Source organism: Chanos chanos, chromosome 4 (assembly GCF_902362185.1).
Source record: "Chanos chanos chromosome 4, fChaCha1.1, whole genome shotgun sequence".
NCBI classification, from domain to species: Eukaryota; Metazoa; Chordata; class Actinopteri; order Gonorynchiformes; family Chanidae; genus Chanos; species Chanos chanos.
Window position 1 is genome coordinate 52,932,364 of NC_044498.1, and position 25,000 is coordinate 52,957,363.

General features: G+C 45.9%; 1 protein-coding gene across 4 annotated transcripts in view; it reads right to left on the bottom strand.

Moving 5' to 3' along the window:
• Positions 1–25,000, bottom strand: part of adka (adenosine kinase a) — a 125,683-nt gene that overhangs the window by 22,447 nt on the left and 78,236 nt on the right. For 3 of the 4 annotated variants that reach the window (XM_030771603.1, XM_030771604.1, XM_030771605.1), the window contains exons 7-8: positions 9,630–9,800; positions 910–945 (exon numbers count right to left, since the gene is read on the bottom strand). In XM_030771603.1, the coding sequence (XP_030627463.1) occupies positions 910–945; positions 9,630–9,800 (207 nt within the window). The remainder of the gene's footprint in view (positions 1–909; positions 946–9,629; positions 9,801–25,000) is intronic. The other variant, XM_030771606.1, reaches the window with a different exon arrangement.

Genomic DNA, 25,000 nt, shown 5'->3' on the forward strand with positions numbered 1-25,000 from the left:
ACTTATGGATCAGAGATCCGTGCTCTTACACGGCCGTTACCAGGCGCTCGGTGTTTTCAGTCCTCTGACGGCTGATCCAATAACACGGCCAATCACTCCGTTTACACATTCTCAAATGCCCGCACGAGGACATACAGTATTAATGAAGGGAACACAGAGCTGCCTTGCGCAGGACAACACAAAAGCACAGAGTCCTCCCACAGGCTAATGAGGCTAAAGGTGAGCTCCTTAACCAAGCCACCTGCCAGCCCAGGCCTAGACCCAGCCCCCCCCCCAAAGGCCAGGCCTAGACCCAGCCCAGCGCTAAAGCATAGCAGCCCCCCCCCCCCCGCCGGCCCAGGCCTAGACTCAGCCCAGCGCTAAAGCATAGCCGCCCCCCCCCCCCCCGCCGGCCCAGGCCTAGACTCAGCCCAGCGCTAAAGCATAGCCCCCGGAGAAAACACAGCCCCCCCCAGGGCCTCCTCAAAAGTCAGTAAATAACATCTGCGAGCAATGCTTGGTACAGACCTGAGAGGAACGCATCATCACAGAGGAGGAGAGAGAGAGAGAGAGAGAGAGAGAGAGAGAGAGAGGGAAAAGTATATAAGCGTGTGAGTGTGTGAGGGGGGGGGTGTGGGGAGAAGGGGAGAGAGGGAGAGAGAGACAGAGAGAGAGCGCTGGCTGAACAAAGAAACCATGACGACTGCCAGGTTGCCATAGCGACTGCTGCGAGGGGGCCAAGGGAGTATAATAGCACATCAATCACTGTCCGAAAAAGAACTTCATTATCAGTGGGAAAATCATCCTTTAGGATGTGTTTAGTGTGTGTGTGTGTGTGTGTGTGTGTGCATGTGTGTGTGTGTGTGTGTGTGTGTGTGTGTGTGTTTGCATGTGTGTGTGTGTGTGTGTGTGTGTCAGTTGAGTACTCACCTCAAAGCCCTGCTCCCGCGCAAACATGGCAGCTTCCTAAAAAAAAAAAGCAAAGACGAATGTTTAATTACAGTGTTCAGAGGAGCTGTGTCATTTTCACTTAGCTCTGAGGTCTCAGATCTCAAAGCCTTCTGGATAAAGCCACAAACAACATGCCTTTCTCTAACTGTACCATTCAACTGCTCTACTTCACAAGAGAGACACTCAGTTGATATCAGCACACTCTGAAAACGCATATTTTAGGATGGGGCTGCTTTGCTCTCCTCTCCTTTCAAGTATTTGTTCAGATATGCACTGTAGCATCTATACAAGAATGACAAGGAGAAGTTTACACTTGACTGAGAGAAATAAAAGAAATGAGTGAAAGTAAATTAGCTGAATTGTGTGTGTTAAGATGTTGGCCTTTGCCTGGCTGTCTGAGACCGGGGGGTGTGGCTATAACCCGTCTGGGACCGGGGGGTGTGGCTATAACCCGTCTGAGACCGGGGGGTTGGCTATAACCTGTCTGAGACTGGGGTGTGTGGTTATAACCCATCTGAGACTGGGGTGTGTGGTTATAACCTGTCTAGTTTACAACAGCAGCTTAACATAAAACAATTCAAAATCAAGCTGCTAACATTATTAGTCTACCCAATATGAACAGCTTTCCTAATCTCATTCATTAACTCCGCCCTAAAGCAGGCTGGCCAATTTGGATTTTGCGCGTTTTGACCGATTCCAACATTTTAAATACTACTCTTAGATATTGCAGATATACTTTTCCTATTCCTTTGCAGGTGACTTAGCCAGCTAGCCAGCTAACCTAGCTTTCCTTGAACAACGGGGGATTCAAAGGGTCACATTAGGATTTGTGTTAATGGCGCTAAAAAAATGAAAATAAATAAAAATTAAAAAGACTATTTCTGCATGGCATGAAAATATCTGTATTAATCAACAAATACGCCTAAAGCTAAACAGTCATTTGGTGCACAAACATCGTTTCTATTGTTTTATCGCTTTCAAAAGACAAAAATCCATCGACTGAGTTTTAGGCCATCGCCTAGGCTAACTGTACTAGTTTATTCATGGTGTGCATTTCAAACACCATATAAAATGCCATTTATTTGGTTGATTAACTTAAAACTAAAGAAATAGTTATTACACACATTTAAAAGCATTTCATGTGAGTTTTGTTACGCATTATAATAAAGAAACATAGACAGGGGTTATCACACATTGAATGTTTTCCTCCATAACATTATTTGTTGACAGTTACAGTTGCTCACTAGTTTTTAACACTTCGCAAACCGCCTCTCCTTAGTGTCAGTCTTCTTGATTAATTTGATTGGTCAGTCGACCAGAAGGTTACTATGACATGACACGCTTGCTAAATGTTGTGTATGCTCAGTGCAGAAGTCTGGCATTTTAGAATTGTTCTCTCGTTCTCATGTGGCGAGATTTAAAAAAAGAAACGCGTGGACCGTGCACTATGGAGGTGGGTTTTCGAATATATCCAGATACGTGTAGACAAGGCCACAGACCGAGCCATAAGCTACATGAGGATGGCAGCACTCTCAGATTAGGGGGGAAAAGATTAGGGGGGTTATGAGGGCAATGGTGGTGACGGGCTCAACCCTGCGGCACACCTCCTAATACCGCGGTACGCCTCCTAATACCGCGGTACGCCTCCTAATACCGCGGTATGGCGGTGATGCGGTTATTGTTACAGCTCTGACCACACGCAGAGAGTCCCACACAAACATACACACAGGGCCAGCATGCATGACAGCTGGGCCATGGACAAAATTATTTCAACGGGCCCCCGCCCCCACCCCAATGAGTGAGGGTCACTCTCTCTCCTGGGCCGGGCCCGGGACAACTTCCCCGGCTGCCCCCCCCCCAGACGCCGGGCCTGCATACCCACACAAAGACACACACATAGAGACACACACACAGTTCCATAAAATAAACTGACATGTTTCTACGTGAACTACAGAAGTGAACTTTTCCCCTTCTCAGTAAAAGCAGCAGTGATTTGGATGTGGGGCCCTGCAGGGTTAAACAGTTTGGGATATGGTTGGGTTTGGATCAAGAGAGGTCAATTACACCAAGCTCACACTCTCCAAGTTGGGAATATCCAGCATCCCAAAGGAAATTTTTTTTTGACATCAGTCACAGCTGAATGATGTAATAAGGAAGGTGAAAAACAGTGTTTTGGACTGCCAGAGGTGTCATGTCAACATTAGCCCACGGAATTAAAGTTAATTCAGGAGTTGAGGAAAACTGTGTCCTCCTGAGCATTCTGCATCAAACAGGCAACAGCATTTCTCACAAGACCTCCACAGCCCTGAGCGCATCACACACACACACACACACTGTTTAGTCAGGTCAGGAGTGCATTAAATACATAAAACAATAACTGGACCACACAGTCATGAGATGTTATTTTTCTCATATTGTTTCTACGCTGCGTCATGACCACTTCAACAACAACGCTGCAGCTCCCATGACAACGGAAAACAGCTCGACAAACAAAGACAGGACTGTCTGTGAGATGTGTACTATCCAAACAGAACCCGTGTATCTCTGTGACTTCAGCCTGAGAACACACTGAGTGTGTGAATGACTGGCCCCTGACAGGGCAGGACACACTGATGTCTGTAGTCCACTGTGTATAGTCAGTGGTGCAGAGACACAGACTGTAATCTGGGCCGGAGAAGGGGAGGATGAGGTGAAGTCAACACTGCGAGCGTCTAAAGGTCTAAAGGTCACCGCTGGCTGGAAATGCAGCGGGGTTCCTGAAGCGTGACCATCAACAAACAACACACTGACACTCAGAGAGAGGAGGAGAGTGAGAGAGAGAGAAAGAGAGCGAGAGAGAGAGAGACAGAGAGAACACCAGTAATGATGGAAAAAAGCTTCTCAGGAGAAATGTATTTGAAAGCACTAATCCTTTATTTACTGTGGCCTGATGCAATTAGGAGAAAAGACAGCCAGCTACTGGAGCCCTGATGATGTTGACTGGTGCCCAGATCAGACCTAATGGAATTCCTGACGTGTAACTGACAAAGACACACAAATAAAGCTGTAATGATATTTCATGACGTGCTGAGAGAGAGAGAGAGAAAGAGAGAGAGAGAGAGAGAAAGGCTGGGTGTGTGTATGGGGAAAACAAATGATCAAGTCTGTAATATTTCTCTGCATCTTAATGAGGAGTGCCATAATCATGTAAACATGTCTACTGATTAGACATGAAAAGAGACAAATTAATTACTCCAAATTCACATTTGTGGACCAATGTTTCTCTTCAGCGTGTTTGTGTGTGTGTGTGTGTGTGTGTGTGTGAGTGTGTGCTTGTGTTTGTGTGTGTGTGTGCTTGTGTGTGCGTGTGTGTATGTGTGTGTGTGTGCATGTGTGTGTGTGTGCATGTGTGTGTGTGTGCGTGCGTGTATGTGTGTGTATGTGTACGTTAATGAGAAAGCCATCTAGAATGATGGATGTTATCTGTTGATGTGGCAGAGTTTGGCTGGGAGCCTGCTGGACTGCGGCAGAGTTTGGCTGGACTGCGGCAGAGGGAAATGGTCCCTGATTTTCTTGTGGTTTTTCACCACTAGCTGTTCCACTGGGCTGGCGTGAGCACAACGAGCATGTGACACGTTTAGAGGAGAGAAAAACATCCTCAGGGCAAACTCTTCAAGGAAACACTGGACCGGATGCGCCCGGTGAAACCATGGCGATAAGATCATGGAAACAGGCAGGAAGATGAAGTGACACACACGGTCTTTTGACTTGTCTCCATGTTTGAGAGGTTAATTCAACTCTCTTTTGACAGAGTTTTAAAAAGTCTTCTCTCGTCATCTCCCCCTCCCTCTCGTTCATCACACAGCCAGCTCTGCGTTTGTGTGCAAAAGCGTTCAGTAATGCGCGTCACCTCAGACGTGGCTTTGTTAAAGGCATGGACAACAATCTCCGGCTCGAACAACATCATTATCAGAATCCAGCCCGTGGACTGCGTCTCTGCCGCTCCGTCTGACAGACAGAAAAAGAGTTTCCGCTTCCACATGTGACGTCTCTATCAATAACAGCCTTATTGCTGAAGCTCAAGTCTGTCCCATGGCTTTCAAAGAGCGTGTTTGTGCCCGGCCCCATCACAGGAACCAACATCAGCACATAAACAAGGCTGGAGGGAGTCTGGTCCCAGCTGTGGCTCCAGCAGAGTAAACAAACGTGTGAATGAATGTGGGTAAACACAGGAAGGTAAATGCACACATTCACACACAGACACACTCTCACGGCCCCGCCACAGGGATGCCTCCGCCCTGCAGGAGAACCAAGAGGAGGAAGAGGAGTAGGTGGTGTGTGATACTGTTTAAAACCTGAGTCAGATGGACTGTGTCCAGGCGGTGGTATCCACGGGGATCGGGGGGGTGGGGGGGTTGTCTATCCAGGATAAAAGTGACTGAACGTAAGAAGGCAGGAGAGAGAGCACCAGTATTAAACTTCTCCAAATCATCAACAGCCTGACCTTGATCCCAGTGATAGGGCTGGATACCGAACTTCGACACTTTTAGGGCACCAACCGAATCGCTTAGATACTATCGAGTATCGAAAAATGCCTTGTCATTCGGAACCAAATTTCGATACCTAAGGAGTAAATCTTATCAGCGTCAGTGCGCCAATAAGCATGCAGCATGCCTGCACCAAGATCTAATAATGCTGGTGATTGGCTGTCTAACATGGCGTTACACGAACACGTCGGAGAGGCATGCAGGAAAAACACTATGTTACACCCAGAGATGGAGCTCACATGTGTGTTGTTGTACTTTGAGTGGCTTGACTACAGTGTGCATCGCATAGTAGGTGTAAAAATGTCCAAGGGTGAGTTCACATGTAGTGTCTTTTTTTTAAAATGAAAAACGCTGGCCTGGGCATTTTTTTAGGTAGAAAAAAGCGCTGGCAGCGTTTGTTCCAAAACGCAGTTGACAGTGTCTTCTGTTGCCATAACAACAACAGCTAACAGACTAGTTTTGCTAATGACAAGCAGTAGATCCTAGGATCCGTCCCATTTGACTCCAAAAGACCTCTTTATGGTGAACAACAGGTCTCACTACTCTGCTTGTGATGGGTCAAACTGTCGAAAAAGCACCTGATGTAGGGCGCTTTGAAGTCTAATATGTTTTGTTGGGACGGAAGTGGTTCAGGAGGTAGAGCACTGGTCTGGTAATCTGAAGGTTCCCAGTTTGATTTTCATACATTTTTATTTATTGATATTATGCTAACAGACAACTTCAAGTTGTGGTAAATAGGTTTATGTTTTATGTTGTAAAACTGCTTTGAGTGAAAAAAGGCCAAGGTGCTGAAAAAAGTATCGTTCAGGAACCGGTGTCGAAGTCAAAGTATCGGTACCGTATCGAAAATTTTTGAATGATACCCGGCCCTACCCAGTGACAGCCATCGATCTGCCCTCAACACTACATCTTCTCTTCCATCAAACATCACTCTCTCCTCTACAGAGAGATAATGCCTGTGACCAGCCTGGCAAATCACCCGCCTCAGCCCAGGGCCTCCCTGTTACGCAACTCTTCCTCAACCTCTCCAGTATGTAACCAGTCTGGCCTCTCCAGTACGTAACCAGTATGACCCGTCCAGTCTAAGGGATATTCTCCACAGCTGCCAGATCACAGTTGTTACCTAAACCTCACTGGTGCCATCAAACCAGTGGATTTCTCAGCCTGGTGAAAAATCCAGACAAAGTTTGTCTGGTGAGTCTAAATCCAGGAAGAGTGTGTTTTGGCGAGTCTGAAACATGCTCACTCATCAAACCCTATTAAAGTCAATGAGAGAGAGGTCAAGTGGACAGCAGCCAATGTCATATCACCTGAAAAAACTGAAACCATTCCACACATTCTCACTGGGTAACATATGACAGCCACACATGAGCCCTCGAGGTTTTGGGAAACAAACTCGTGTGCTGTAGTGACTAGCACAGGCTGTCCAAACCTAAATCGCATTGCCTAACAGCTCTGAGTGTGTCCCTGAGCGGGCTGACTGGGCGTGTGTTGTGTGGGGGGTGTGAGGAGACAGACAGTGTTTACTGGAATGCAGAGGGCCATGTCAGCGGAGACCACTCCACTGAACAACCTCCATAACTGTCCCCTCCACTGCGTCCCACGCTTTCTTTAATTACCTCACCTCCCCTCCCTGCATGCCGCTCTCTCCCGGCTCTGCACCTCTTGCATTCACAATGCAGGGGAAACCTCCTCTTGCCTGGGGGATTAGACGCTCCCTCAGCCAACCACGGAACAAACCCGCATGTGTTAGCTTCGCCAAAGCGCAGCCCTGCGTCTCACAGGAGACATGTCGCAGCGCAGGACTGACTGTCATGGAGATTCTCCGGCCCTCGACATCTGTCTGTGCATGTGTCTGTCTCAGATTCTGTGTGTGTGTGTGTGTGTGTGTGTGTGAGAAATTGCCTCTTGTTATGATTTTACTCGTAATATCATGATTTTTTCTCATTAAATTACAGCAATATTCTCATAATATTCTGACTTTTTCTCTATTACGGCTACAACTTTACTCTCGAAATCTTTTTCTCAGTGTGGCCCACTACTCTACTCCACACTACTCTACTCCACACTACTCTACACTACTCTACTCTACTCTACTCCACACTACTCTACTCCACACTACACTACACTACTCTACTCTACTCTACTCCACACTACTCTACTCTACACTACTCTACTCTACTCTACTCCACACTACTCTACTCTACACTACTCTACTCTACTCCGTTGTCCAAAATAAAGTGGTTAAATTCAACCTTGTTCTCCTGTAATTGATCAAAATAGGTCATTAAAAATGATCAGTAATTATCGTTATAGACTGAAAGGAAACATTTTAGGAAGATCATTTTTTCAGCCGTATCTCGCTAATCCTAATCCTAATCCTAATGTACATGCTTGACCCCTTGCAAATCTCAAATGCCCCCACAGTCACTGCAACGCGCAGCCCGCCCTGGTGTGTGTGTGTGTGTGTGTGTGTGCGTATGTGTGTGTGTGTGTGTGTATGTGTGTGTATGTATGTGTGTGTGTGTGCGTGTGTGTGTGTGTATGTGTATGTGTGTGTGTGTGTGTATGTGTGCATCTGCGTGTGTGAGTAAGAGAGAGAAATAGTGTGTATGTGTGTGTCTGTGCGTGTGAGTGAGTGAGTGAGTGAGTGAGTGAGTGAAAGAGAGAGAGAGAGATAGTTTGTGTGTGTTTATATCAGACAGAGTGTGTGTTTGCTTGTGTGTGTGTTTGCGTGCGTGTGTGTGTGTGCGTATGTATGTTTTTGTATGTGTATGTGTGCGTGCATGCATGTGTGTGTGTGTGTATATGTGTGTGTGTGTGTGTGTGTGTGTATGTGTGTATGTATGTGTGTGTGTGTGTGTGTGTGGTGAGGAACCATGGGTGTAATTTGGTGCCATCTGTTTCTGATTCTGATTCTGATTCGGGTCTCTCCACTCTGTCTCTCCATTCTGTCTCTTCATTAACTGGAGGTCATTACATTTCCTGAACTGTTCTGTTTTCTCTGGTTTGTATCATTGGGAACTGCGGAAGACTCATTCAGACCAGAACTGCTCCTCCAACATCAAACAGCTTATCTTCCACCCCTGGACACCTCCCCCCACCTCCCCCTGCACCAAAACTGCATCATACTAATTCATAAACTGTGTTTACAGGCACGATGGGCCTTCACTCATGTAATTTCCAGTGCATTTTTCTGCAAACTTCATATCATGTGTTATGATATGAATAAGATATGATATTAATATCACAATACATTCATATTTAAAAAAATGACAGTTAATAACTCTCCTTCATTCACACTCCTTTGACTCACACGCACACACACACGTACACACACACGTACACACACACACGCGCGCGCGCGCACACACGCACACACACACACGCACGCACACACACATGTACACAAACACACACACGCACACACACACACACATGTACACACACATGTACACACACATCTCTCTCTGATTAATATATGAACAACACAATCTGGGAGTCAGAGAGGAAAGAGAAGTCAGGAGGCTGAACCAATCAGACTGCAGGATACGGGAATAAAGGCGGGAGTAATCTATGCCAATCTGTCTGATTACTAAACCCAGTTCAAAGGTTGCTCTGACTGTTCGAGTAATACCACCTTCCTTTTTAAGGTTAATATGAACACAACATCACTGGAGAGTGAAAGCAGAGAGTAAAGGTGATTGGACCGTAGATAATCACTTAGATCACAAGTAATCACCTGGACTACATGTAATAACCTGGACTACATGTAATCACCTGGACTACATGTAATCACCTGGACTACATGTAATCACCTGGACCGTAGGTAATCACCTGGACTACAAGTTATCACCTGGACTACATGTAATCACCTGGACCGTAGGTAATCACCTGGACTACATGTAATCACCATGAAAGTTGCGTGTCCATAGGCCGCTACCTTATGCTAGTTTATCTCCATTTGAATCAAGTCATGGGAACAGTCACTCTACCTGTCACACTGCATAATTATTTAATCTGTGAGTGCCTGGACACTCCCTCTCTCACACACACACACACACACACACGCACGGATGCACGCACGCACGTGCACACGCACACGCACACGCACGCACGCACGCACGCGCGCACGCGCGCACAGAGTCAAGGAGGTTTCATAGGGACACCTACCGTCTCATTGCCGAACAGGATGTCCACGTAGGGCATGACCTTCATGAGGTTCTCCTTAAAGAACTGACAGATGAAGGGAGCAGACAGGTTCAGACTGAAGATTTTATTGTTCTCAGCAGCGTGTTTGGCCACCTTCAGGATGGACTCCACTGACACCGTCAGGAAGAAACCCTACGGACAGAAAAAACACAGAGTTTAAATACTGGGAATATTCTGAGCAAGACTGGGTAATTAAAGATCTCACTCTGTGTGTGTTTGTGTGTGTGTGTGTGTGTGTGTTTGTGTGTGTGTGTGTGTGCGCGCGCATGTAAATGGTCTTTAAATACACCATAACAATACAGATATATTTCACACATCCAGCCCCACAGAGGGTGTCATTTTCACAGGGAGAGAGGATTTTAAACCCGGGCGGCAGAATGCCTGGCAAGTACTCCAGAAATGAGTGATTGCACAATTACCATTAAAGCAAACGAAATATTAATTATTCAGAATTACATCAAAACAGAGGAAAAATGGGCCCTTGTTTATACTAGAACTGATAGAAACATGGTTAAGCTGCCTGTAATGACTGCTATGATGAAGCCCAAAGTGGATTAAGGTTTTCTGGCGGTGATGAACGATGAGGTGTAATTATACTGCAGAGCCCGTCGACAAAGACAATCCAATAAAACAACGGGCACCTTGGCCAACCTCCGAACGCAGAACTACAGCCAAGGTCACGGCACAACTAACACTAACGCTGCTCTAGCTCTACCACAGCCTTGCCAAACTGACTGTGTGTGTGTGTGTGTGTGTGTGTGTGTGTGTGTGTGTGGGGGGGGGGGGGGCGTAAAAGAATGACATTCCTAAAATACTTAGATCATGGCACATTCCATGACCTGAGTATTCCAAATCTGACAGTTAAAAAAATAAACAAAATAAACAAAAAGAGAAAAAAGTCCTCAGTAAAACACTAACAGTGAAAGATCAGAGAAAACTAACGCTGTGGTGTAAACAGAACGGCGTGTGTGTGTGAGAGAGAGGGCAGAACGGTGTGTGTGTGTGAGAGAGAGAGCAGAGAGGTGTGTGTGTGTGTGTGAGAGAGGGCAGAGAGGTGTGTGTGTGTGTGTGTGAGAGAGGGCAGAGAGGTGTGTGTGTGTGTGTGTGAGAGAGGGCAGAGCGGTGTGTGTGTTTGAGAGAGGACAGTTTCTGCCTCCACACTGTCTGTGAAGACGTCTGTTATCAAAGAGAGGGAGTTAGAGGCAGAATGTGAATGAAAGGAAAGGCTGTCTTCCCTGATGGACAATCCTGCCCTGACAGAGAGCTGTCTGAGAGCAGACAGAGGGGGGTGCCCTCAGCTCTCATTCTAAGAGCAGGGACAAACACACACGTGCACACACACGCGTGCACACACACACACACACACACACACACACACACCCACCCCTGACCAAGTGGAAAACAAAGTCCTGTCTGGACTCTGCTTACGATGAAATAGGAGAGGCCACCGTGTCATTGTGTCAATGAACTGAAAACAGGTAAGAAAACACCTCCGTGTTAGTGTCTGAAAGCCAATAGTCTGCAGCACGGCTCCTCCTGTACAGACAGAACCATTCAGAGCTACTGCACAAAAAACACAAACCAGATATAGAGTCGGTGATGAGAGGAGAAAGAGAAAGATAATACAAGGACACAGGGAGGGACAGATCTCAATGAAGAGATGAAGAGAGAAAGAGAGGGAGAGATTCAGAGCTGTGTCCATGGCTGAGAAAATAAGAGCTTTTCCTGAATGTGAGAATGGCCAATTCTCACTACTCCATTAAGGCAGATGAGCCTTTCATGTTTGTGAGTGAAGAGAGGAGATGAATGATCTTGCCCTGTGTAGAGCAACACTGTGTAGAGCGACACTGTGTAGGCTGACACTCTGTAGGGCGACACTGTGTAGAGCGACACTGTGTAGAGCGACACTGTGTAGGCTGACACTCTGTAGGGCGACACTGTGTAGAGCGACACTGTGTAGGGCGACACTGTGTAGACTGACACTGTGTAGACTGACACTCTGTAGAGCGACACTGTGTAGGGCGACACTGTGTAGACTGACACTCTGTAGAGCGACACTGTGTAGGGCGACACTGTGTAGGGCGACACTGTGTAGGGCGACACTGTGTAGAGCGACACTGTGTAGACTGACACTCTGTAGGGCGACACTGTGTAGGGCGACACTGTGTAGAGCGACACTGAATCGCTCACGGGGAAGCCTGAGATGCCATGTCTGGGGGTAAGACACCATCACAGAACATTAGCTTTACTGTTAACAGTAATGGACACGCCCACCTTCCCTTCACTTATATCACGCAAGCAAACGGAACCTTCCACACGACCGTCACAGAAATTTGGGACACTTGATGCCTTCACACTGGGTGAAATAAGTGGTAACTGGAAATAAGTGGTAAACTGGTAACAACACGTTGAGGTGTGAAATGTCAGAACGTCACCGTCATGTGAGTCCATTTTCAGGAAAAACACAAGAATTTTCCAGAGAATTCCAGCGCTCATGGAAAAGTCACTCAGGAGAACAGCTCCAGAACGCTAGGCAACAGAACAAACTGTTCATCCGGTTTCAGTCTTAAAACAACCAACAGTTGACCAATAGTTACTTACTCAGTCATCAACAATCACACAAAACATAATAGAAAACCAATCAGTGAATTGGGCCAGGTTCCTCCTGCTAGTACTGATCAGTACAAAAGGGCCAATAAGGCATCACCTCACACTGAACAGCTGAACGATTCTTCTGGACCCAGGTCACACTGATATCTTCAGCAGCTCAGCCTTCAGCACTGAATTCCTCAGACAGACACTTCAGCCCCATAGACAAACCTATAGGCAAGTCACTCTAAACTGGGACCACTGGGGTGTAGGGAGGCTTCACAAACACTGTGTGTCTGTGTGTGTGTGTGTGTGTGTGTGTGTGTGTGTGTGTGTGTGAGTGTGTGTGTGTGTGTGTGAGTGTGTGTGTGTCAGCACTACCCTGTCATTAGCACACTCTGGCATTCCTGTGTGTGAGAGCCATACAGGAGAGACAAGCCTTGACTTTACTGTAACTTCTGTGCAGCTATGTTTGATGTTAGAGAGCTGTGCAGAGGGAAGCCGCTTTAATGCAGGTGAGTCTCTGTCTCCGAGTCTGTCTCTGAGTCTCTGACTTCCTTCACCTCTGCGGGTTGTGAGGAAGTGAAAAATAGCCGTGCAGTTTTATGTCAGTGGAATTTTGTCACACTTTTAAAGTTTGTGCAACTCTCTCTCTGTACATGGCTCAGTAAACTCAAACTCAGTATGGAAGGAAAGCGTTCACTCGCCCAAGCTTGTGTGTGTTCTATTAGAAAACAAATGATTTATATATTACTGTTGCCTTTTACCCAGGAAAAGTCAGGCATCAGAGAGCCAGTCCTCCCGGTCTGAAAACACAAGGACATCTGTTCCAGTTTACTAAAGCCCTTCACTGTCTGTGTTTAGCCTTCTCTACTCAAACTCCATATTAACGAGATGTCTGAACCCACGAGAAACATCAGGATCTCTGCTCTTTCCTCTCACAGAGAGAGAGAAGGCCCTCATTGCACTGAGTGGTTTGTGACAAGCTGTCATGTGACAGATTTCTCTCTGTCAGAGGCATGTGTGGAGGATCAATACACAGCTGCTTGGAGAGGACGGTGCTGACCCAAACCATCTTCCCTCTGAGCTCCACAACACGGTCACCCACTACCCCACGGGGCGAGATACATCAACACACACACACACACACGCACACACACATGCTAACACACACACACGCGCACACACACACACGCGCGCGCACACACACACACACACACACACACGCGCACACACACACACACATGCACGCATGCACACACACACACACGCACACACACACACACACGCACGCACACGCACGCACGCACGCACGCACACACGCACGCACACACACACACACACACACTTGTGCAGACAGGCTATGTTCGATGAGGAAAGGGTTCCTTAATAATGTAGAATGAGAGGGACTGTGGAGTTCAGACAGTTCCTGATGCCTGTGTGTGTGAGAGGGACTGTGGAGTTCAGACAGTTCCTGATGCCTGTGTGTGTGAGAGGGACTGTGGAGGTCAGACAGTTCCTGATGCCTGTGTGTGTGAGAGGGACTGTGGAGGTCAGACAGTTCCTGATGCCTGTGTGTGTGAGAGGGACTGTGGAGTTCAGACAGTTCCTGATGCCTGTGTGTGTGAGAGGGACTGTGGAGGTCAGACAGTTCCTGATGCCTGTGTGTGTGAGAGGGACTGTGGAGGTCAGACAGTTCCTGATGCCTGTGTGTGTGAGAGGGACTGTGGAGTTCAGACAGTTCCTGATGCCTGTGTGTGTGAGAGGGTGAAGGAAACTGACAAGAAGAAGAACAGAGCAGAGTGTGTCTGAACATGAGCGCAATTTTCCATTCGCTTTCATTTAGTCAATTACAGCAATAAAACAGAAGATAAATCCATTTTAACAGAGAGAAGCAGCAGGATTCAGCATTCCAGAGGGGTTTGAAGATCTGTTTGATGTTCACAAGAGACCTGAGAGTCCAGCGCTGAACACACTCACACATCTGGTTTCCCTTCGCCTGTCCTCACAAACATGTCGTACAGAGACTTTATCTGAAATCATTTCCACTTCTCAGAGCGCAGGGCTACAGAGGCTAGGACACGAACGCTCAACAGATGCCAACCTTCCCCAAACAGTGTGTTTATCCTCGAAGTTACTGCAAACCCGCCGCGGGCTGGACCCGACGCGTCTTCATCCAAACGAAACGGCAGAGCAGTGGAGTCTGCTATTGATTATGTGTCATCTCATCAAACGCAGGGCAAGACAAAACATTACAAACAGGAGGGGTCAAAAGGTCGGCAGAGACCGTCCGTATCAGAGTGACATTACGATGGTTTGACGGAAACTCAATAGGCAGGTGTGTGTGGCGGTGGAGAACAGGGGTAAAAGAAAAGCTGGTTATGAGAGAGCAGGCGAGAGCATCAGTGAGAAAGGCTGTGTGGGTACAGTGTCTGGATGGGTACTGTTCTAGTGTTACCAGTGAAACCACTCCCAACTACACACACACACACACACGCACACACATGCACACACACGCTGACACAGGTAGCATGTCTCTACTATTAGAGATCTGTCCTCCGGAGAGACAGACACTATTATATTCGTCTCTAATGGCCTTTGGAGAGAGAAAAAATCCATTCTCTCAGGGGCTGACATACCCTTCAACCTTAAAGTGACTGTGTAAAGAAATTGGATACTAGAAAAATATGTAATCAGCAATTTAGCGATAATGTTTATGAATAAATAATCACTGTCTCCATTAAGCTGACGTGGATATTGGGTATTATACATGCGCACGCGCATATGTGTGTGTGTGTGTGTGTGTGTGTGTGCGTGTGTGTGCGTGTGTGTATGGGGTATTAAGATCACCCATACCACTCACACACTGCCAGGGCTCTGCACACAGCCAACCTGTCCTCACACTTCTCAGCTAGGGTGGGTGTGTGTGTGTGTGTGTGTGTGTGCGCGCCTGTGTGTGTGTGTGTGTGTGTGTATGCGTGTGTGTGTGTGTTTGTGTGTATGCGTGTGTGTGTGTGTGTGTTTGTGTGTATGCGTGTGTGTGTGTGTGTGCCTGTGTGTGTGTATGCGTGTGTGTGTGTGTGTGCCTGTGTGCCTGTGTGTGTGTGTGTGTGTGTGCCTGTGTGCCTGTGTGTGTGTGTGTGTGTGTGCCTGTGTGTGTGTGTGTGTGTGTGTGTGTGTGTGTGTGTGTGTGCCTGTGTGTGTGTCCACAGGCCAGAACAGAAAATCTCAGAGCCCTCATCCACTGTACCAAAGACAGGTCACATGACACACATCACGTAGACCAAGTCAATCTGAGCGGTAGGACACGCCCAAACCTGATGCACAGAGCCCATCAGGACCTTAAGGCTCATGGTTGTCAGAAGGCTTTGGACACTGGGAAGGGCTTGGGATCAGTGCAGGGAGTGGATTTTTCCTTTTCTCTGCGACGGAACCGTGCACCTCTGTGCTCGGGCAGTGTATCAGACCCACTCACTGATTGAACTGAGCAAAAGAATTTATTCAGCATTGAAAACAGATTAAAAAAAAAAAACTTTGCTTTGAGATTCCAGCGCTAATCCACATCACAGAGATTCCTCAACAACAACATCCAAGCCATGGAGAGGGAGGAGGAAGAGCTCTTTGAGAATTAAATACAAATACAACATGTGTGCTTTGTGTGTGCTTTGTGTGTGTGTGTGTGCTTTGTGTGTGTGTTCTTTGCTTGATGTCATTCTGATAGACTGTAAAACAGGGCAAGGAATGTGTGAGCAGTCACAGAACTCTACAGAACTCAACGTGGAGAAGAACAGTGCACATGAGGAAAGTCTGAGAGAGCAGGGAAAAGAGGCATGTTTCAGAGTGCAGCTCAGTGTGGGACTGAAACTTCAACACACAATTAACAGCCTCTAAAACATGGCAACAGCTCTCTCCTCACACTCTACTCGCATAATTAGATTTTCACCTGCTGCTGAGAAATGGGGCAAAATGAACCCAGATTCAGTGAACAGGACAAAGAGACACCTGATCTGGAAGCTTCCACATCGGTCCCTCTCCCCTGCATGGCGAGAGCTTAAGAGGCAAAACTGGAGATGTTGAGGAAAGCTTGCCTGTTTAACACATTAATGAAGAAACAGATGATACAGATCCCTCTCTGAAACAATGTCCTGTCAAAGCGGATGGTTGAAAAAACACAGAGGGACTGAAAGAACACAGAGGAAGGAGCAAAAACGGTTCATACAGCGTCAGTTTCATGCTTAACCCTACTGGCAACATGGCGCACTGAGCAGAACCTATAGGGAACTGAGCACGCTGAGGGGAACCTACTGGGAACCAAACAGACTGAAGAGAACCTATAGGGAACCAAACAGACTGAGGGGAACCTACTGGGAACCAAACGGACTAAGGGGAACCTATAGAGAACACAGTGAACTAGGGTTTGTTGTCCAATAACATGTCTCAGATGTCTCTGAGGACGGTAACTGTGAGACTCGTTCAGTCAGGAGAAGTCAAACATCATAAACACCGATTGGAGGATGTGAGTTTATCTTTCAACAGTTTTACTCTCAAGCCAAAGACATATCTTGCCAATAACACTCAATAGGACCATTCACTTCACAGGACATATATATATATATCTTATAGTAATGTGTACTGACACATTGCAGGCCTGAGACAGAATAGCAGCTACACCAGGAGCGGTGGAAGCGTGAGCCAGTGATGGAGCAGGCCTGTTCTCCCAGGCTCTGAGCAGACACACAGTCCACAGCAGTCTGAGCTGTTCCCAGGCTGCACTAAGCTTATTAATCTCCACACACTCTTCAGACTTGTCAAATCCCATTCAAAAGACACGGGAAACAAACGGGTAAACACGTCTAACGCGGTGTGAAGGCTGTCAAACTCAATGCAGCCAAAGCCTAACTCTGAAATATACGCTGAACCCAAACAGGTTTTCAATACGTAGACACACAGGGGCGTACGAAGCTCTGGGGCCTTCCATCAGAAACATTAGCACACACGGCAAACTGGGGCATTAATGTTTCATGCCTGTTTAAATAACCATCAGATCGCAACTGTGTAGGGAGGGAGAGCGAGAGATAGAGAGAGTCCCTAATGAAAACAATCTTTTGTCATTGTGTAATTGATGGAGTGAAATGTGTGCTGGATGCTTGATGGTTACATCAGTAATTCATAAAGGGGGGGAAAAGCAAGTGAGGGAGGCTGATCAGTAAAACACACACTTTTCACGGTCAGAAAACTCAAACCTCGGGTCCCTGTCACGGCCCAGAGAAGGAGCGGATACTGTTTCCGTCGGCTGGCAAACATGAGCTGACTTATTGTCACCCGGAGATTAAGACGGAGCAAAGAACCCTTTGCTCTCTTACAATTCATCTCATTCGCTCTCACTGTGAAAACAACTCCTCAGGTCATTATCAGATCTAGGTCAAGGGCCTTAAATGGAAAAAGGCGGCGTTGAGGAGAATTTGGGAAGAGTTTTTCTGCGTGTGACTGCCTGTTGAATGACATCCTTTCCAAGCCAACTTGACATCTCTTACGTAAATGTGAACAGAGGTTTGGTGTTAAAGCTGACCATGCACAGAACATTACAAAACATTACAAATTACAGCCATAAACAAAATCCCACAGCCTTAACCAAAATCCCACAGGACTAAACAAAATCCCACAGCCTTAACCAAAATCACACAATAGCCATAAACAAAACCCCACAATAGCCATAAACAAAATCCCACAGCCTTAATCAAAATCCCACAGCACAGAACATTACAAAACATTACAAATTACAGCCTTAAACAAAATCACACAGGACTAAATAAAATCACACAGGACTAAACAAAATCACACAGCCTTAACCAAAATCCCACAGCCTTAACCAAAATCACACAATAGCCATAAACAAAACCCCACAATAGCCATAAACAAAATCCCACAGCCTTAACCAAAATCCCACAGCACAGAACATTACAAAACATTACAAATTACAGCCTTAAACAAAATCACACAGGACTAAACAAAATCACACAACAGCCTTAAACAGAATCACACAACAGCCATAAACAAAATCCCACAGCCTTAAACGAAATCCCATAACAGTAAACGAAATCCCACAACAGTAAACAAAATCACACAACAGCCTTTAACAAAATCTCACAACAGTAAACAAAATCACACAACAGCCTTAAACAGAATCACACAACAGCCTTAAACAAAATCACACAACAGCCTTAAACAGAATCACACAACAGCCTTAAACAAAATCACACAACAGCCTTAAACAAAATCACACAACAGCCTTAAACAGAATCACACAACAGCCTTAAACAGAATCACACAACAGCCTTAAACAGAATCACACAACAGCCTTAAACAGAATCACACAACAGCCTTAAACAGAATCACACAACAGCCTTAAACAGAATCACACAGGACACAGGTTGCTTTGAAGCACTCATTTGTCACATTACCGGCTCTTAAAACCCAACCTGGGTTTTACACACACACACACACACACACACACACACACACACACACACACACACAGTTAGTTACATATCTCCCTCTGACATTTCAAACCCCAGTCTTAATAAGTATTTTGGTCACATGTGCTGATTGATCTGTTTTCTGTTTACTGCATTCACTGCAGCGTCTCTAACTAATTCAACACCAATCAATGCATATCAAAACATGAAAAAAAAAATGATTACAAAATGGTAGAACCCAAAACAGAACCTGCACACACAGAACCTCTGACAGCATCTGTGCAAAAGCAGGACAGACACAAAGAAAAGCCCCATAGACTCTTCGACCTCTGACCTCTGACAGCACTGCACCTCCTCTCGGTTGCACACGCTCTAAACCCTAACGTTACATTCGTAAAAGAAGCCATGAGATGAGTTCTCTCCCAGGTCTCCCAAATGGTTAATTGAAAATGCTACACAGATTCACGTCTAACCATTAGCTTCACTTGTTCCTGTTGGGAGCAGTGTGGATGAGAGTGCTTTCCTTGTCTCTCAGTGATGGACAGAGTCATGGGTCGCTAGGTACAGTACAGCATGGATTTGTCTTTTATGGGATTTATGCACATACGAGTCTCTATTACTCATTTTCAAGATAAAATCAGCAACTTGAATGAAAACAACATCATAAAAATTCACATGGACAGTTCTTCTGGGGTCAAGCTATTCCAAGATGTTTGGCAGAGACGGGCGCCCAGACCAGATATATCGAGTCAGAGATAAAGTTTTCAAAGATGTCATCAAACACAGATTTTCACATATCAACCTTTCCAACACTAAAGAACCTACCACTACAATGGCCCAAGGGAAAGTTTCTTACAGACACTTGGCACTGAGAGATCATGTTTGTGAAAAAGCCTGGACGTTAATGTGTTTGGCCATTAGGAGCAGCCGGGGAGTGGAGAACTCCTGATTACTCAGCAGAAAACAATTTGGGGAAAACCGACAGAATGGAGTGGATGGAGAGACTGATGGTGGAGAGGCTGTGGGGATCAGCCAATCAGAGAGCCCGGCTGCTCCCCATCTCATCTGTGGCCAACGCCTGATTGGGCTGAGGGAAAGACGCACTGCTACAGTGACACATTTGTGCAGTGCAGGAAAAAAAAACGGATCAGGCACTGATGGTCTAAATCAAAACCGGGTCCCAGACCAGCCAAAAGACAGCCGTCTGACTGCCCTCGTCAATCACCCCAGACTCTTCAAAAGGAACAGAACATTAACAGAACATAACCCATCTGGAACAAATGTCTGTCTATAAGCTTAAAAAAACTCAGCAAAGAACAGCGGACAAAGGGTTTTTTTTCTTTCTTTTTTATATTGACATTCGCTGCCATTCATGTATATTTTTATGTTTTAATGTTATGGTGCCACGTTGAGTAGTAAACTGCCAACACACACAGAGTACAGAGAACAGAGAGAGAGATGGAGGGAGAGAGAGAGAGAGAGAGGGAGGGAGAGGGAGAGAGAGATGGAGGGAGAGAGAGGGAGAGATGGAGGGAGAGAGAGAGAGAGAGATGGAGAGGGAGAGAGAGAGAGAGAGAGAGAGAGAGAGAGATGGAGAGAGAGAGAGAGAGAGAGAGAGATGGAGCTGCACTGTCTGTAATTGCATTGGCTAAACACTCTTTTCACTTCCTGCCTTTCCTCTGACACATCCTGCATTTTTCTCCTCTCCGCCCAGCGACTGCAGCGGGCATAAGCTCCTTAAGTCAATCCCTACAAACCCCTGAGAAAGCCCCCACACTCGCCACAGTCTTCACAGAGAGGAGAGATGAAGAAAAAAAAACGGTTGCCGTCTCTCATCTTGGACTTTTCAATCCAATTTCAGAGGCTGTGAAATGTCCCTCCCCTGTGCCTCACTCTGATCCTCAGAGGACTATTACAAAACTAAATGAAACAACCGATTGATTCCCCGTCCCTGTCAGACTCAGACCGCATTTAGGATGTCTCCTGAGCTTCACCTGATATTCTAATACAATTTTGTCCTCATGATTTCCAACCCCACTTAGTTTAGTGTCACATGACCACGGCAATACTTCACTTTCACACATCACATTCTCTTCATTCTCTGTGTCAACATCATCGTGCCTTTTCCTTCAGCTGACAGTGAAGATCTGGAATTTGGAGCCTCATCACAAAGCAATCCAAGGCCATCCCAGTCTTCCTGCTCCGTGTGACTGTAACAGACAACAGCACCGGCGAGAGCCCTGAGCCCACGCTGACGCCGGCGTAGTCGTCATCACAGACATCGATATGACGGAGATAACGCGGGTGTGGGTGGAGCAGTCGTGGGGGAGCTTGGGCGGCTGATGGAGATTGTGTAGCATCAGGAGACAGGGCTGAATGAGAGACAAACTCTTAACTGCGTCTCTTTCCCCCGGAATAGAGAGATCAACACAACTTCAAAGGCCCAACCCATTTACGGGAACATCAGGCCGCAGAGACGGACTTAAAAGATGAGTGGGGGAACGGGGGGGGTGAACGGGGGTGGGGGCTGTTCTCAGGATGGATGGAAGGTGGGAGGGAAGGAGTGGGGGTGGGGGGGGGGTATGGGAAGGTGAATGGTGTGTGTGTGTGTGGGATAGTGTGTGTGTGTGTGTGAGAGAGTGTGTGTGTGTGCGTGCATGTGTGTGATAGAATATTTTGGGATGGGGGTGGGTAGTCAGTAATACACAAAATGTAATGCTGAGGATGAGGTCAGTGTGAGAATCTGTTTGGTAACCATGACACTCGTTAAGCCCAGTGCCAAACTGGTCCTCTGCACACTATAAATCTCACTCTAATGAAGACCACGCTGCACAGCACAGCACAGCACAGCACAGCACAGGGAGAGCCACCTGTCTCTCTGCCTTACACACACAACCACCAGCTGCCACAGACTGTGTGAATATGAAAATTTGTCTCTGACTTGTCCTCCACCCTAGTGATGACTTTCAGAGGGAGTAAGAATAAGAGATTTAAAATAAGACTTAAATGAGAATAAGAGACTTAAAATAAGACTTAAATTAGAATAAGAGACTTAAAATAAGACTTAAATTAGAATAAGAGACTTAAAATAAGACTTAAATTAGAATACGAGACTTAAAATAAGACTTAAATTAGAATAAGAGACTTAAAATAAGACTTAAATTAGAATAAGAGACTTAAAATAAGACTTAAAAGAGAATAAGAGACTTAAAATAAGACTTAAAATTAGAATAAGAGACTTAAAATAAGATTTAAATTAGAATAAGAGACTTAAAATAAGACTTAAAAGAGAATAAGAGACTTAAAATAAGACTTAAAATTAGAATAAGAGACTTAAAATAAGATTTAAATTAGAATAAGAGACTTAAAATAAGACTTAAAATTAGAATAAGAGACTTAAAATAAGACTTAAAAGAGAATAAGAGATTTAAAATAAGACTTAAATTAGAATAAGAGACTTAAAATAAGACTTAAAATTAGAATAAGAGACTTAAAATAAGACTTAAATTAGAATAAGAGACTTAAAATAAGACTTAAATTAGAATAAGAGATAAAATAAGACTTAAAATTAGAGGACTATTTCCTCTTGATTTTTGCGTGAAGGCAGAGCAAGGGAAGCAGTGAGTTTTCCTGCTTGATAAGGACACAGCCTGTGTAACCAGTATCATCAGCCTGTGTAATCAGTATCATCAGCCTGTGTAACCAGTATCATCAGCCTGTGTAATCAGTATCATCAGCCTGTGTAACCAGTATCATCAGCCTGTGTAACCAGTATCATCAGCCTGTGTAATCAGTATCATCAGCCTGTGTAACCAGTATCACCAGCCTGTGTAACCAGTATCATCAGCCTGTGTAACCAGTATCATCAGCCTGTGTAATCAGTATCATCAGCCTGTGTAATCAGTATCATCAGCCTGTGTAATCAGTATCATCAGCCTGTGTAACCAGTATCATCAGCCTGTGTAATCAGTATCATCAGCACTCTGAGCAGCTGACAAACTTTTCACCCTCTTCAAAAGGCAACAGAGGTCCAAAGAGTGCCTTCCTCTCACACACACACACACACACACACACACACAGAAGGCCACAGTAACTGTCCCAATGCCACAGTCCACGGAGACTGAAAATGAAGATCTTTTCATACAAACAGATTCATGTGGGAATCTGTGTGTCACTCTGGCTGGAGGCTGAGAGCATAGCAGTGATAGCACCACCATAGCTCCACACACAGCTGTTATCCAGGTGGAGTAATCAGGGACAGGTCAATACAGCTCCGCAGGAATTTCTCAGGAACGTCACACTCTGGAACAGTCAGAGCACCAGTGACTCCTTACGCCAGACAACGTGCGAGTTACACGGGACAACCAAACCGCGGTGACATCGGTGTCAGAACACCCAGACTGAAAAGGGGTTCCACCGGAGCAGGTCTGGGCAAAGACCTTAATGCTGCACAAAACAACAGTTTTCTCAGCATCCATTTTCCTCTCTCTCCTCTTCTGTTATCTGGCCCTACATGTGTTGGAGGCTTTGTCGTTTTCCCCAAGGTCACACACCCAGAGACAGCCAAGCCCTCAGCGAGAGGCTCAACTGACCACACAGCAGACGCAGATTAACCTCTGAAAGCTATAAAACAGACGACACACAGACGTCTACAGAGCACAGACGACACACAGACGTCTACAGAGTACAGACGACACACAGACGTCTACAGAGCACAGACAACACACAGACGTCTACAGAGCACAGTCAACACACAGATGTCTACAGAGCACAGAAAACACACAGACATCTACAGAGCACAGTCAACACACAGACGTCTACAGAGCACAGTCAAAACACAGACGTCTACAGAGCACAGTCAACACACAGACGTCTACAGAGCATAGTCAACACACAGACGTCTACAGAGCACAGTCAACACACAGACGTCTACAGAGCACAGTTAACACACAGACGTCTACAGAGCACAGACGACACACAGACGTCTACAGAGCACAGACAACACACAGACGTCTACAGAGCACAGACGACACACGGACGTCTACAGAGCACAGACAACACACGGACGTCTACAGAGCACAGTCAACACACAGATGTCTACAGAGCACAGAAAACACACAGACATCTACAGAGCACAGTCAACACACAGACATCTACAGAGCACAGTCAAAACACAGATGTCTACAGAGCACAGTCAAAACACAGATGTCTACAGAGCAGAGCTTCTGATTTTTGCATGAAACTGATCAATATTTTTGGTAGACTGAACCGGGTCAGTCAAACTCAGTGCACAACTAATGGAAATTCTCACACTCTGGAAATTCAGCGGTTGTAGTTTATTTGCCCCATAATTGGAGAGAGAACAGCTCTATAATGTTCAACGACTGAACCTTTTAAAATATTAAGTTCCAGTTTCACAGGCGTTCATGATGACTGACCCATAAGGAAGCCGAAATCTTTGGTGTGTGTTTATACAAAGCCAATAATTTACAAAAAGACAAAAACAAGGCTTGAATTTCTTCTATCTCAGACAAAGACATTTTCAGTATAAAAGCCTTTCGAGCGATTTTGGAAACAAACAAAAAAAAAACCCCATTCACTCCACTGGTTGACTCATAGGTAGTAAACGGGTTTTATGTCTCAGTGGCCGGTTTAAGAGGTACGCTCCCATGGGCACACTGTGAGAGGCTTTTCTCGACATCACTACAGAGTCTCCTGAATGTTAGCGGCGGGATTTTTGGTGAGTGCGGGATAAAACATTTCAGTAGATGCACATGGAGATACTGAAAGGGAGAGATGAACTGTTCTTCTCTCTGTGCGTGGAGAGCTTCATCAAAGCTGTGTCACACTGACTGCTGAGAGACAGATCAGCGTGTGATTCCACCCTCTAATCTAATTGTAGCACAAAACGGGATTCATCACAAGCCAATTTAGCCCCAACGACTCACAGAACAAGCCCCTGTATCCGTTTCCATTTAATTCATCTACACATGTCCATCTGTCTGTCTCACACTCCCCCCTCAAAGGGTTAGTAATTAGAGCCTGAATACTGGGATGGAAAAGCTTTTACTGCATAGAGGGAGAAAGAGAGAGAGGGAGAGGAGAGAGAGAGAAAGACAGGAAAGGAGAGAGGAGAGAGAGAGAGGAAGAGAGGAGAGGGAAGAGGGGAGAGGAGAGGAGAGGAGAGAGGAGAGGGGAGAGGAGAGAGAGAGGAAGAGAGAGAGGAAGACAGGAAAGGGGAGAGGAGAGGAGAGGAGAGAGAAGAGG